Raw genomic sequence first — 12281 nt, forward strand, 5'->3', positions numbered from 1 at the left:
CGTGGCGCAAAAAGAGTCAGAGTAATTTTTTAAATTACCATTTGAATCCGGGACAATGGAGGACAGGAAATGTTCCACTTCAGCAAGTGTTAAAGTTGGAAAGGCATTGCCGAGAAGGACCAAGGAGCAGTCGTGTTACATAGCCTGAGCCTCAGCCAAGGCAGCAGCTTTCCGTGGTGTGCCCAGTAATGAGTTTAGAGCCACATCCTCCAGGAAGGGCAACTCATAAGCAGCTTCCCATAGCTAACGCACCCTCATCATGCATGTCCAGTAATAAACCCTCAGCGAGAACATTAGCAGATCAGCGTCCAGTAAAAGCAAGCACGGCGTAGAAAGACAAACCTCCAGTGCATGTTCAAAAGAGCACCAAAGGCACCGAAACACGGGCTGCACACAATGCAAAACTGGTCTGAATGACAGAGACCAGTCACACTCCAATTCCTCCAGGATTGTTGCTCCAAAATACTGCATCATGGGTTCACAGCACAGCTGTACTGCTGGGAGCGCTTTCATTCCTCCTTGTTGCAGTGGGACAGCCATTGCGCATGAAAAGTAGCAACAGCAAAATGCCAACTATTATAGCCAAAGTTATTGGAAATGCCCCAAAAATACTGGAGAATATTGAGTGTATGGCTGATGGTATTAAACCGAATATGGAGAAGGTGTGAATGAAACCAGAACCAACAGCCTTAAAGAAATGTGCGATTCCAGTAGTACTGGCCGCATTAAATATTCGTCCCACGAGCTCACCGAAGGGTCTCGGAAAGATGATACTAAAAAGGGACTGTATCTCTGCTGGCGACCTTGCCACTTGAAGTGCGTAGGTCTCACGTGCAGATGTGAGAGCCACATGTTTTTTCCTTGAGTCTGCTCATCTTGTCAAAATTCACATTAGACGTAGCAATATGGGGCCAAATGTCCGCTACCTCTTTTAATCTAGTGGGAGGAAAAAGTACGTTCCCGCAGCATGTAACAATCTTAGAGACCGAAACAACATAAACTATTCTGGCTTGCATCCCACAACAGTCTTCACTATTGACGAGAACATAGCTGCCTTTTCAAAGCACCTGGAACGTAGGTCTAATCAAGGGGACTGGAACTCCCTTCAGATAACAAGCCAAGTTTGCTGCAGACAAGTTACACAACCCATGCAAAGACAGCTGTTTACAAACCATCGAATGGCTGACATAAGTCTTGCATTCACTACCGCTAAGAAAGACCTCTTTAATGCCACTGAGGGTAGCTACCACACCTCATGGATGTAACTATCTCCCAGCATTTCATATCTGCCTTTCCGGAATGTGTTTTAAACGGGACGTGAATTGCAGTGTGGAAATAGGCAGATTAATGACCCTGTGTATTAACCACTCAGCAGATGGTATTTCAGCCACAGTAAAAGGCAACTTTTCCAACTTTTCGATGTTTTGCATGACATAAGTCGCTTCTTTTTTAGCCATTAGTTGTTGTTGTCACAATAAAATTAAAAGTAGAAAATATTTCCCTTGCGCTGACGTGTTGCCAGGGGACGAGACCTACCTTCATTGTTTGGAATGTCCAACCCAACTGCAGAATGGACCTTAGTTGACTCTGTCCATGGTGTAACAAAGACATATCTGTTTGTATGATGTCTATAGCACAAGAGACGATGTTATTTAATGTGTATATCCGGTCGGACAGTGGATTAATCCCATTATCTACTGCAGATAATGCCTTCTGTAAGTTTTCTTGTTCTATTTGCCTTAACCGGGCAACAGCTTCTTGTTGGGAAAGCTTCCAAATTTCATTATATACTATATATAAAAAGTGCTTTCTGTGTTGTTTTCTGGGGCCTATCTGAAAGTCCTGTAAGTCGGTATTATTAGACAGGAGACTGAGGTGTTGTCGAATCACATCTAGTGAGGAACTCTTTAACCATTGCTGGCATAGTTTCCCTACACTGTATGTTGTTACTATACTTGCATATTTGGATGCTATATAGTGAGGGTCCGGCCTACTCGTTTTCAAACCCCCTGTGGAGTTTATAAAATGTTTATGACACCCATTGGTATCTATTGACCGCAATAACCACCCACCAGGACGTGACAGTGAAGCATTAAACGTGCCATTCTGGACCCATTCATCGAGCTGATCTTCAGTTGCATTTATATATTTTTGCCATTTATGAAAGTTTGCAGGTGCAGGAATACTGGGCTTGTTCAATTCCTTAATCTTAGCTAAGCCTAAACAACTTGTTTGTTGTACAGTTTCATTTAAAAATATCATTTGAACAGTTATCAGACATGCTCTAAATAAAGCTTCCTTCCCCGTATTTGCCAATGTCTAGTTCCTCATACACTTTTTAAGTCAATCGTCTTCAACCAATATTCATAGCCTTCTATAGTCAACCGGGAAACAAATGGGTGTGCACTCGCTATTCACAATTTATTAATTGTCAGTCAGTCACTGCAGCCCCTGGTACCCCCTTGTTACCCACGATTTGCAGTCTCTTATAGCACCACTTATCTTATTTTTACTCACTTGCTTAGGCCTGGATGTATGTATCCTTAGACCCAGTTCAGTTATGTGTGCATTACTTCCCTTGTTTCCAGGTGTAGTTTGGTGCAAGGCATCTCCCTCTTGCGCTTATTTCCGACTGTAGGAGGTGCTGAGGGGAGCAAGAGGATTGGGACGTAAGTCTTGGCTATCCTTGATTTATCCTGTGAGCGCTTTCTCTAGCTCTTGTGCGGGGAGACCTTATTTCTAATGCTTGTCTCTCCTTGTCATGGCCGTCAGTAAATGCCTGCTGGGCTGGTCCTTTATTGCTGGCTCTTGTGGTCCAAGCTATTTAATCCACAGAGCCCACTGTTTCAGACTGCTTCACTTCTGTCACCAGAGTATCTCTATCCTTGTCATTCTTTGTCAGTTTCAGTCCATCCGAGAGTGCAGATAGGTCTACAGCTCCATTGTCAACACACTACAATTTTTTTGTCTGCCTCCTCTTTTAAAACCTGTTCAGATTTCCATGGAATAAGCAAGGGCCAATGGACCTCAGCTATGTAGGCTAGGTAATTTGCCTTTGATGTTATTGGATCCGACCTAATATGGCTTTTGCAAGCTGGGCCAGGGACAATCCCTTCAACACTTGACTCTCAGTGGTAGCAGTGGCGAGCAGTCACTGGCTTCTCAGTGAGTTAGCGTAGGGCTACACAAACACAGAACTCAACCATCACCTGGCCGTGCTGTATTAGCATCACTGCTGCTGTCTGACTTCAGTTCTTTTCTCATCAACAGCCGGGATCTGGAAGAGCTACCTCAGTCAATTTTTGACCACTTTCACTTTTTTGTCCACCTGTTTAAGCATTCTGCTCTCAGTGTGCTACAAATGTCCCCTATGAATCAGTGGGTTTTGAACACTGTGGGTCATTTCACAGGCAAATGTCTGTGACAGAACCCCATCTGGTTTGTCTGTGGTGCCTGGAACCAGAACCATGTCTCCGGGAACTGTCCTGACTGCCGCACCATGAATCTGAAGGCATCATGTATAACATCAGAAGACTCTATACTGCTCCATGTCCTGGTGACGTGGAAGGTCCTGTGCCTGCTCCTCTCAGTTGTCATCAAGGTCGAAGTGGTTGTCAAGTAAGTACCATAAACACAAAAATTCTAAGAATTTGAAGTGGTCTTCAACCTTGCTGTGTTGGTCCACGTCATTAGACAAGGTGTGGGAACGATGCCACAAGTCTAGTCCCTACTCCCGCTCTTCATCAGTGGAGCCTGAGCCTAGGTCTGCTTTAGTCCTTCCTAAATTTCCTGAGCCAGAGCGATACCTGCCTAACTCAAAAACATTTATGAGATTATGCACTTCATATTTTGGCAGTCTGACACATTTGGAGCATCTTAAGATCCTACTGGTCTTTTAGGTGCTCCGACTGGACTTATGCTGGTGGGTTCAACCTCGGTGGATTCCAGTTGCCTGGGCACCTCACCGGACACTGTCCTGGTCTCTCTTCCTGATGTGGCTACGGAGGAAGGAGTATCTTTTGCTGTGTTGGTGAGGAGTGCAGCTAAGGTCTGGAACCTCCATGGAAGTCGAGACTAATGTCTTGAAGGATGTGCTTCAGCGTGGGGTATCCCACAAAGAACGCGTATTGCCCTTAAATAAAGCCCTCTCTTATATCCTGCTCAGGGCCCTGGGCCAAGCCCTGCAACTGCATCCCCAGGCACAGGTCGTTTACACCTAGCCATCGCCCACTCCAAGGGATCCAGCTTTTCCTCACCCAGCACCCCACCCCTGGGAGGCTTCAACTTCCAAAGTGAATCCAGGTACATTTCCTACCACCCCACCGGACAGAGGCTGGATACCTTCCGGAAGAGGATTACCTCTTCCGCCAGCGTTGCTTTGCTAGCAGGGAACACTGCCTGCCTCTTGTCCTGATATAGCCATACTGTGTGGGACTCGGTTGCACAAGTGCTGCCTATAGTCTTGAAGAACACAAGAGCCATCTTGAACCTGGCTATCACTAATGGCAGAGGCGCAGAAAATTGTGTAGCTGGACAAAGGTAATGACCTATGTCCAGTACACTGGTAAAATGGCTTCCCTGCACACAAAAAGTCCAGGAAAATAGAGTTGGAGTTCATGGGGACACCTCTGATCATACACACAGGTTAAAAGAGCCTGCCGTAGGGGTGACTTACAGTTACTGGGGCAGTGATCTTTTGTGAAAGGGTGCATGCACATTTTCACGCAGGCTGCAATGGCAGCCCTGTAGACACATTTTGCATGGGCTCCCATGGGTGGCACAATACATGCTGCAGCCCATGGGGAATCCCTGGTGCTCCAATGCCCTGGGTCCCCAAGTACCATATACTAGGGACTTATATGAGGGCACCAGTATGCCAATTGTAGGGAGTGCAAAGTCCTCTGCAACTAAATTTAGAGGTAGAGCACAGTCACTGGACTCCTAGTTAGCAGAATCCCAGTGAACACATTCAAAACATACTGACAGTAGACAAAAGGTCAGGGGTAACCATGCCAAAAAGAGGGTACTTTCCTATAATCCCTATGTTATGACCTCAGCCCTGGATTTCAGCGAGACTGACTGAGACTGCTGGGCCTGAGGGTCTCCTGCATCTTGCTGGTGAAACACACTTGATGGCATATGTGGGATCTGCAGTGGGATATGAAGTCCCAGTGTGCACAACTCTAGGGCAGTTCCTCCGACCTGGTCTATATTTTGAAGGAGACTGCAAAAGACCTGCAGTGGTGGCTAGCAGACAGAGAATGGGTAAGTGGCAGACCCCCACACCCCCCTCCCTTCACCTCTCTGTTCCCTTCCCCATCTAGAGCTTACAGAGGTGACTGATGCTTTGCTTTTGAGCTGGGCAGCTATCTGGGGAGGTGGTTATTGGAGACCTCTGGCCTCTAGTGAAGACTCAGCTCCACATCAGTCTTCTGAAGCTGAGGGCAATTTGCTTGGCACGGAAAGCTTTCCTGCCCCCCATCAAAGGGATTCTGGTCTAGGTGTTTATGAACAACACTACTGCCATGTGATACTGCAACAAGCCAGGAGGCTCTACATCGTTGGACATGGCTGGAACATTAGAATATTTTTCTGGCCGTTCAGCACCTGGCGAGCTCTCTAAATGCCAAGGCAGAGAACTCAGCTGTCAACGACTCATAGATCACAAATAGCTTCTGCATCCGGAGGTGGCTCAAGTTCTCTTTCAGGACTGGGGAGCACCTTGGCTAGATCTGTTTACCACTTTTGCATGCTGGAGTTTCCAAAGAAGCTCTTGCTTAGAGACTCATTCCAACTAGACTGGAACATGGAACTCCTATACTCTTTCCTGCAAATATCACTCCTCCACCCAGTTCTGAAAAAGATCTTTGATTGTCCTCCAGAAGTCTGTGAGGTCATCCTGGCAGCCAGGCATCTACCATCAAAAGCTGTATATGCCTGACATTGTGACACGTTTGTGGCTTGATGCACTGAGAAATGCAGTGACCCACTTTCTGAACTCTTGTCCGAAGTGTTGGTTTTTCATGCATAGTCCATAAAAGACTTGCTCTGGACACATTTAAGGGGTATCTTTTGGCCAGCTCAGCTTTTTTGTGCTTACCAGACCAACCTTCCCTGTTTAAGTGACCTGTAATTACCTGTTTCCTGAAAGGCTTTCAACATGTCACCACCCAAACCTTTTGATATGCCCCAATGGGATCTTAATTTGCTTTTAACCTGTCTGATGTTTTCCCCCCTGCATAGCTCTTTAAGACTTGGAACGATCAAGCCAGTCTTCTTGGTGGCCATCTTATTGGCCTGGGGGGTGAGGGGGGAATCAGCAAGCTACAGGCTCTTTCTGTTCACCCTCCATACACCAGCATCCATCCAGATAAGCTGATTCTCCGAACCCATGCCTCTCTTCTCCAGAAGATGTTGACTTTTCAGAAAGTTTTTTGACTAGTGTGCATATTCAAAGGGCCTATGAAGTCCTTGTTAGTTGGAAAAGTTCAGTTTGCAGAATAGGTATGTTGGGAGGGTTGGTAAGGAATCTGCGGCTAGATAGAATTCTTACCAAATAAGGCATTGCCAAATCTGATAGTCTTCTAGCCAAATACTCCTTACATTTGAATAGGCTGCGGCCTGTCTCCACACATAGGGCTGCATACCTCTTGTAGTTAGTCTTGAGCCAGGGCCAGGAAGGTAGGGCACATGTGCACTTCAAAGGTAAACCTCTAGAAGCTTCCCCCACTTCAGAGGCACAACTGGGTGTAAGTACTGGACCTCAGATACCAACTCCTGATCACACTTCCAGACCTATGGATACTCTTCCAGGAAGAACTACTGTGGTGCTGAAAGGACTGCCGCTCTGCTGTACTGCTGCTCTGAAGGAACTGCTGCCCTGCTGTGCTGACCTTCTGCCCTCTTGCTTGGGTGAGAAGGACTGGACCTGCATCTCTTGAACCCAGAATAACTCCAAAGGCTAGTTGGCGGGCATCCTGATCTGAAGCCTCAGGGACACAACAGGCATCCAACAACCTTGCATCTTTACCTGGACTCTGCCATATGTAAGTCTACCCTGCTAAATGGTGCCACTCCAGTTCTGCACCCTTGGAAGTAGACTTAGGGTGTTTTGTCAGCCTCTGTGGATCGCGTGGAACCGACGCATCTCCTCTGCTGCCCGGCTCAAACCTGAACAGAACCGACACATCACTGCTGCTGCATGGATTGGACCTGTGGCAAAGACCTGCATCGCATCACAGCTCTTCAGAACCACTGCATTTTCTGTGTCTGTGCAACACATCCTCAGCCCAGGCCCTTGCATCACTTGTCGACAGCAGCCTGTAAAATGACACTGGACTCCTCATCGCAGCTCTTCAGAACCGGTTCATCGTCCCAAATGGTCTAGATCCAAGCTCTGTGGCTATCCTCCACTGCGCATGGTTGAACATGTGCATAGCAGGGTTTGTCTATACACAGAGATTTTGCACCATCTCTAGTTACGAATGGCCAAAGTCTACGAGCAACTCATAGGAGTACATGACAGTTGAATGCAGTATGCTTAAAAAACAAAGCCTGAAATTCACTGAGAAAACAAATTACAGTTAAATGTTAGTTATGGTTCACTGAACAAATAACTGAAATGTAGTAGTTATGGCATACAATACACCATGACTCACTCCCCCTCCATTCTCAGAACACCACTCTATTGATGCCATGTGATAAAAGCATGCCAACAGAAAGGGAAACATGGTGGAAAATAGACCCTACAGTGGCATATGTTAGTTTCTGCTTTTATAGTGACAACCAAAATTAAACATTTGGGAAGTGATTAGGACTAAGTAGTAAACAGTACACAAATGATGCATTTCAGTGTGTTTTCTGTTATTTATTCGAATGTTAACTGTGTGATTACCACAGGAAAAAAAGGATTGCATTTGAGAGTAAAATAACTCTTTGTTCAAGATTCCTGAACTCTGACACTTGTCAGCAGGTATCGGCAAGCCAACCTGTCCTGATTTATTAATTCATAAACACATGCCACTTTCTTTATCCATAAGTAATTACATGTCTTCTGTACATTTTTATTTACAGATGGTACCATCAGTTCAAGCTCTATTCTTCTGGCCCAGTCTCTGCAGCATTGCATCCACTCCCAAAACTGTTCTTCCGCTGATCTCTTTTACCAGGGAAATGCACAGCCAATAAGAGAATGGCTTACGGTAGCTATCACTCGGTCCTTGCATCAGGGAGAAGCGAGCCTGTTGGATCTAACCAAGCAAATCTGTTCCTTCTTGCAGGTATTACCCCTTTACTACCAAATGTTCCAGTTGCAGAAATGTATGGTGCATATGTAATCCAGTGCTTAATTTGTAAATAAAAAGGTGCCAGTGCCCAAAGCTCTCCTTTGAAACACACAGCTGCTGCAATTGAATGTGCAAGCACAGAATTCGGAGGCAGCCTAATCCTGAAGCCATCTCAGGCCTCTTTAATCTATATACAGCCACTCCCTGCCAGTCCAGCTCACTCTTGCAGCTTTCTGCTTTCTAACTTTGTGACATTTTTTGCTTTTCTCTTCCTCCGTCTTTCCCATATGTGTCTTTTGCTACAAGAGCTTGCAACAAATGCTTGAGGCAGAAGAATAAGCCCCAGCCCGCAAAATTAAGTGCTGGTTCTCAGCACCAGAAACAATAAGCACAAATTAAGCACTGATGTAATCACTTGGTTCACTGTAAGCTTGTGGGAGTGCATCTCAAAAGTGCATTTGCCATAAACATTGTGTTGCATGTGGGACATACTTTTTTAAAAATAGAATTTTGTTTTCCATACTGTTAGCTTCAAGTTATGCTAATTTATCTTCCCTGCAAAGACCTTAGACTGTTGGTGTTGTGATACGGAGAGAGGAATCTTTATACATGTATGATGGACATGCATGGCCATACAGGCTCTTTGGAAGGAAGTCTTGGAACACATAAGGTGGTGCTAGATCTTTCTTTCTTTAAGGACATGTGACTAATACTGTTGGGGACCAAAGAAGAAGGTTGTAATGATATGACATCCCCTGACTGGGCACTTGTGCTGCCCATTCTGGAGGCAATGTGACTCTCCTTGCTGTTTTTTGGAAAACAATGTCCTTTCGTCCTTTACAATCTTGCACCTAACAAAACTTAACATAAACACGACACAAATTTACAGCAAGTTGGAAACCTATGAAGGGTTACTTCAAAAGGCCAGAGCAACTCTGCCTCCGCATCTGAGATCCTCCAACTGTTCTTCTGATTTACCTGACCCAGTCCACAATTACTTAAACCCTGGGCTCTCCTGAATCTGCTCATCAATTATATTCATAACCACACACGTAGACACACTCAAACAAGGGGTTGCGCACACCCACACTTGAATGATAACAGAAACTCGACACCAATCTGGATCATCGCTCAACAATGTGTCCCCAACACTTCTAAAAAAAAATATTTACATCAGCTTAGCACCCTTGTCAGTTCAGCTCATTTATTTAAGATTATGTGAGCGGGGAGGGGTGGGATGGTCATCCGCTGACACCGGAAGTCACAGTGAGTCGTTTCAATTTCAAGAGTGGGTGTACATTTGTATTTATGGGGTCTACGCTCTTCTAATTGTAATTCATGAACTCTAAATAAAAACATATTAAAGTAAAGAAAAACCTGTAATTTTATTAGCAGATAATAACTTTAACATGTTACAAACTGAAAATATTTTGTTGTAAATGCATTGCCATGAATAGAAATGTGCAGTGAAAAGGTTGTGTGACCAATGTGCCTTAATGCACCTGAAGGTGATCCTAGACCAAAAGGTGAAGCTGTACATCGCTGAGCATAAGAAGCAGTCATGGACATCATACAGGTCCTCTTCCCAGTTCAGGTTGCAGACCCAGTGCCGGTGACAAGGTCATTCCCTTAGCCTCTCCACCTTCCGTTAAAAATATTTGGGTAGGTCTAAGTGCAAGAGTGTAGGAAGTTGGCTCTGTATTAACTATCTCAAGAGAGAGATAGTGTGCACAGAGTCCAAGGGTTCCCCTTAGAGGTAAGATAGTGGCAAAATTAGAAAATTCTAATGCTCTATTTTGTGGTAGGGTGGTCGAGCAGTAGGCTTATCAGAGGGCAGTGTTAAGCATTTGTTGTACACACAGGCAATAAATGAAGAACACACACTCAGAGACTTAACTCCAGGCCAATAGTTTTTATATAGAAAAATATATTTTCTAAATTTATTTTTAGAACCACAAGTTCAAGATTTGAAATAAATACATAAAATGCAAGGTACTCCACACAGGTAAGTTAGGAACTTTGAATTAGAGCAATAGCATATACAGTTTTTGTTAAAATGGCAATAAGCTATTTTAAAAGTAGACAGTGCAAAAATCAACAGTTCCTGGGGAAGGTAAGTATTGGTTAGTTTGTGAGGTAAGTAAGACACTTACAAGTCTCAGTTCCTGGGCATAGGCAGCCCACCGTTGGGGGTTCAGGGCAACCCCAAAGTTACCACATCAGCAGCTCAGGGCCGGTTAGGAGCAGAGGTCAAAGAGGTGCCCAAATCACACAGGCGCCTGTGGAGAACAGGGGTGCTCTGGTTCCAGTCTGCCAGCAGGTAAGTACCAGTGTCCTCGGGGGAGACCAGGGTGAGTTTTGTAGAGCGGGGGGGGGGACACAAGTAGGCACACAAAACACACCCTCAGCGGCACAGGGGCGGCCGGGTGCAGTGTGCAAAGCAGGCATCGGGGTTTGTATTGGTTTCAATGGAGGGACCTGGGGGTCACTCTAGTGGTGTAGGAAGGGCACAGGGGGGCTTCTCGGGCCAGCCACCACCTGGGCTAGGCAGACGGTCGCCTGGGGGTCACTCCTGCACTGAAGTGGTTTGGTTCCTTCTGGTCCTGGGAGCTGCGGGTGCAGTGCTTGTTCCAGGTGTTGGGTCCCTTGTTACAGGCAGTCGCGGTCAGAGGGAGCCTCAGGATTCTCTCTGCAGGCGTCGCAGAGGGTCCCGGAGGGTCGTCTCGGGCTACTCACGGGGTCGCAGTCACCGGGGAGTCCTCCCTGTGGTGTTGGTTCTCTGGATCTCAAGCCGTGGGTGTCGGATGCAGTGTGTGAAGTCTCCGCGCTTCCGGCGGGAAGAGTGAAGTCCTTTAAAGTTACAAGAAAGTTGCAAAGTTGTTGTTGAAGTTGAGCAAAGCCACTGCTCACGGGGGTTTCTTGGTCCTGGGGTTCAGGGCAGTCCTCTGAGGCTTCAGAGGTTGCTGGTCCCTGTTGGATGCGTCGCTGGTTGCAGGTTTTCGAGTCAGGCCGGTAGGGCTGGGGCCAAAGCAGTTGTCATCTTCCGTCGTCTCTGCAGGGCTTGTAGTTCAGCAGCCCTTCTTCTTGTTCAGGTTGCAGGAATCTGATTTCCTGGGTTCGGGGTGTCCTTAAATACTAAATTTAGGGGTGTGTTTAGGTCTGGGAGGGCAGTAGCCAAAGGCTATTGTCCTGGACGGTGGCTACACCCTCTATGTGCCTCCTCCCTGTGGGGAGGGGGACACATCCCTAATCCTATTGGGGGAACCCTCCAAAACTAAGATGGAAGATTTCTAAAGGCAGGGGACACCTCAGCTCAGGGCACCTTAGGGGCTGTCCTCATTGGTGGCTGACTCCTCCTTGTTTTTCTAATTATCTCCTCCAGCCTTGCTTCCAAAAGTGGGGGCAGTGGCCGGAGGGGCGGGCATCTCCACTAGCTGGGATGCCCTGTGGCGCTTTAACAAAAGGGGTGAGCCTTTGAGGATCACCGCCAGGTGTTACAGTTCCTGCAGGGGGAGGTGTGCAGCACCTCCATCCAGTACAGGCTTTGTTCCTGGCCACAGAGTGACAAAGCCGCTTTCCCTATGTGGCCAGCAACTCGTCTGGTTGTGGCAGGCTGGCAGAAACTGGTCAGCCTCTGTCAGAAAGTAGCCTCTTTCTAGCCTTGTTACCCCACTTTTGGCCTGTTTGTGAGTGTATGTCAAGGTGTTTTCACTGTCTCACTGGGATCCTGCTAGCCAGGGCCCAGTGCTCATAGTGAAAACCCTATGTTTTCAGTATGTTTGTTATGTGTCACTGGGACCCTGCTAGTCAGGACCCCAGTGCTCATAAGTTTGTGGCCTATATGTATGTGTTCCCTGTGTGGTGCCTAACTGTCTCACTGAGGCTCTGCTAACAGAACCTCAGTGGTTATGCTCTCTCATTTTTTCAAATTGTCACTAACAGGCTAGTGACCAATTTTACCAATTTACATTGGCTTACTGGAACACCCTTATAATT

The 12281-nt window shown here is 46.4% G+C and overlaps 1 protein-coding gene across 5 annotated transcripts in view; it reads left to right on the forward strand.

The window, feature by feature from the left end:
* Positions 1 to 12281, forward strand: part of HECTD4 (HECT domain E3 ubiquitin protein ligase 4) — a 1724100-nt gene that overhangs the window by 1234969 nt on the left and 476850 nt on the right. For all 5 annotated transcript variants that reach the window (XR_011199486.1, XM_069214810.1, XM_069214812.1 and 2 more), the window contains exon 57: positions 8074 to 8279. Coding sequence is in view for 4 of the 5 variants with exons in the window: in XM_069214810.1 (XP_069070911.1) it covers positions 8074 to 8279 (206 nt within the window). In the remaining variant the exon portion in view is untranslated. The remainder of the gene's footprint in view (positions 1 to 8073; positions 8280 to 12281) is intronic.

This window comes from Pleurodeles waltl, chromosome 11 (assembly GCF_031143425.1).
Source record: "Pleurodeles waltl isolate 20211129_DDA chromosome 11, aPleWal1.hap1.20221129, whole genome shotgun sequence".
NCBI classification, from domain to species: Eukaryota; Metazoa; Chordata; class Amphibia; order Caudata; family Salamandridae; genus Pleurodeles; species Pleurodeles waltl.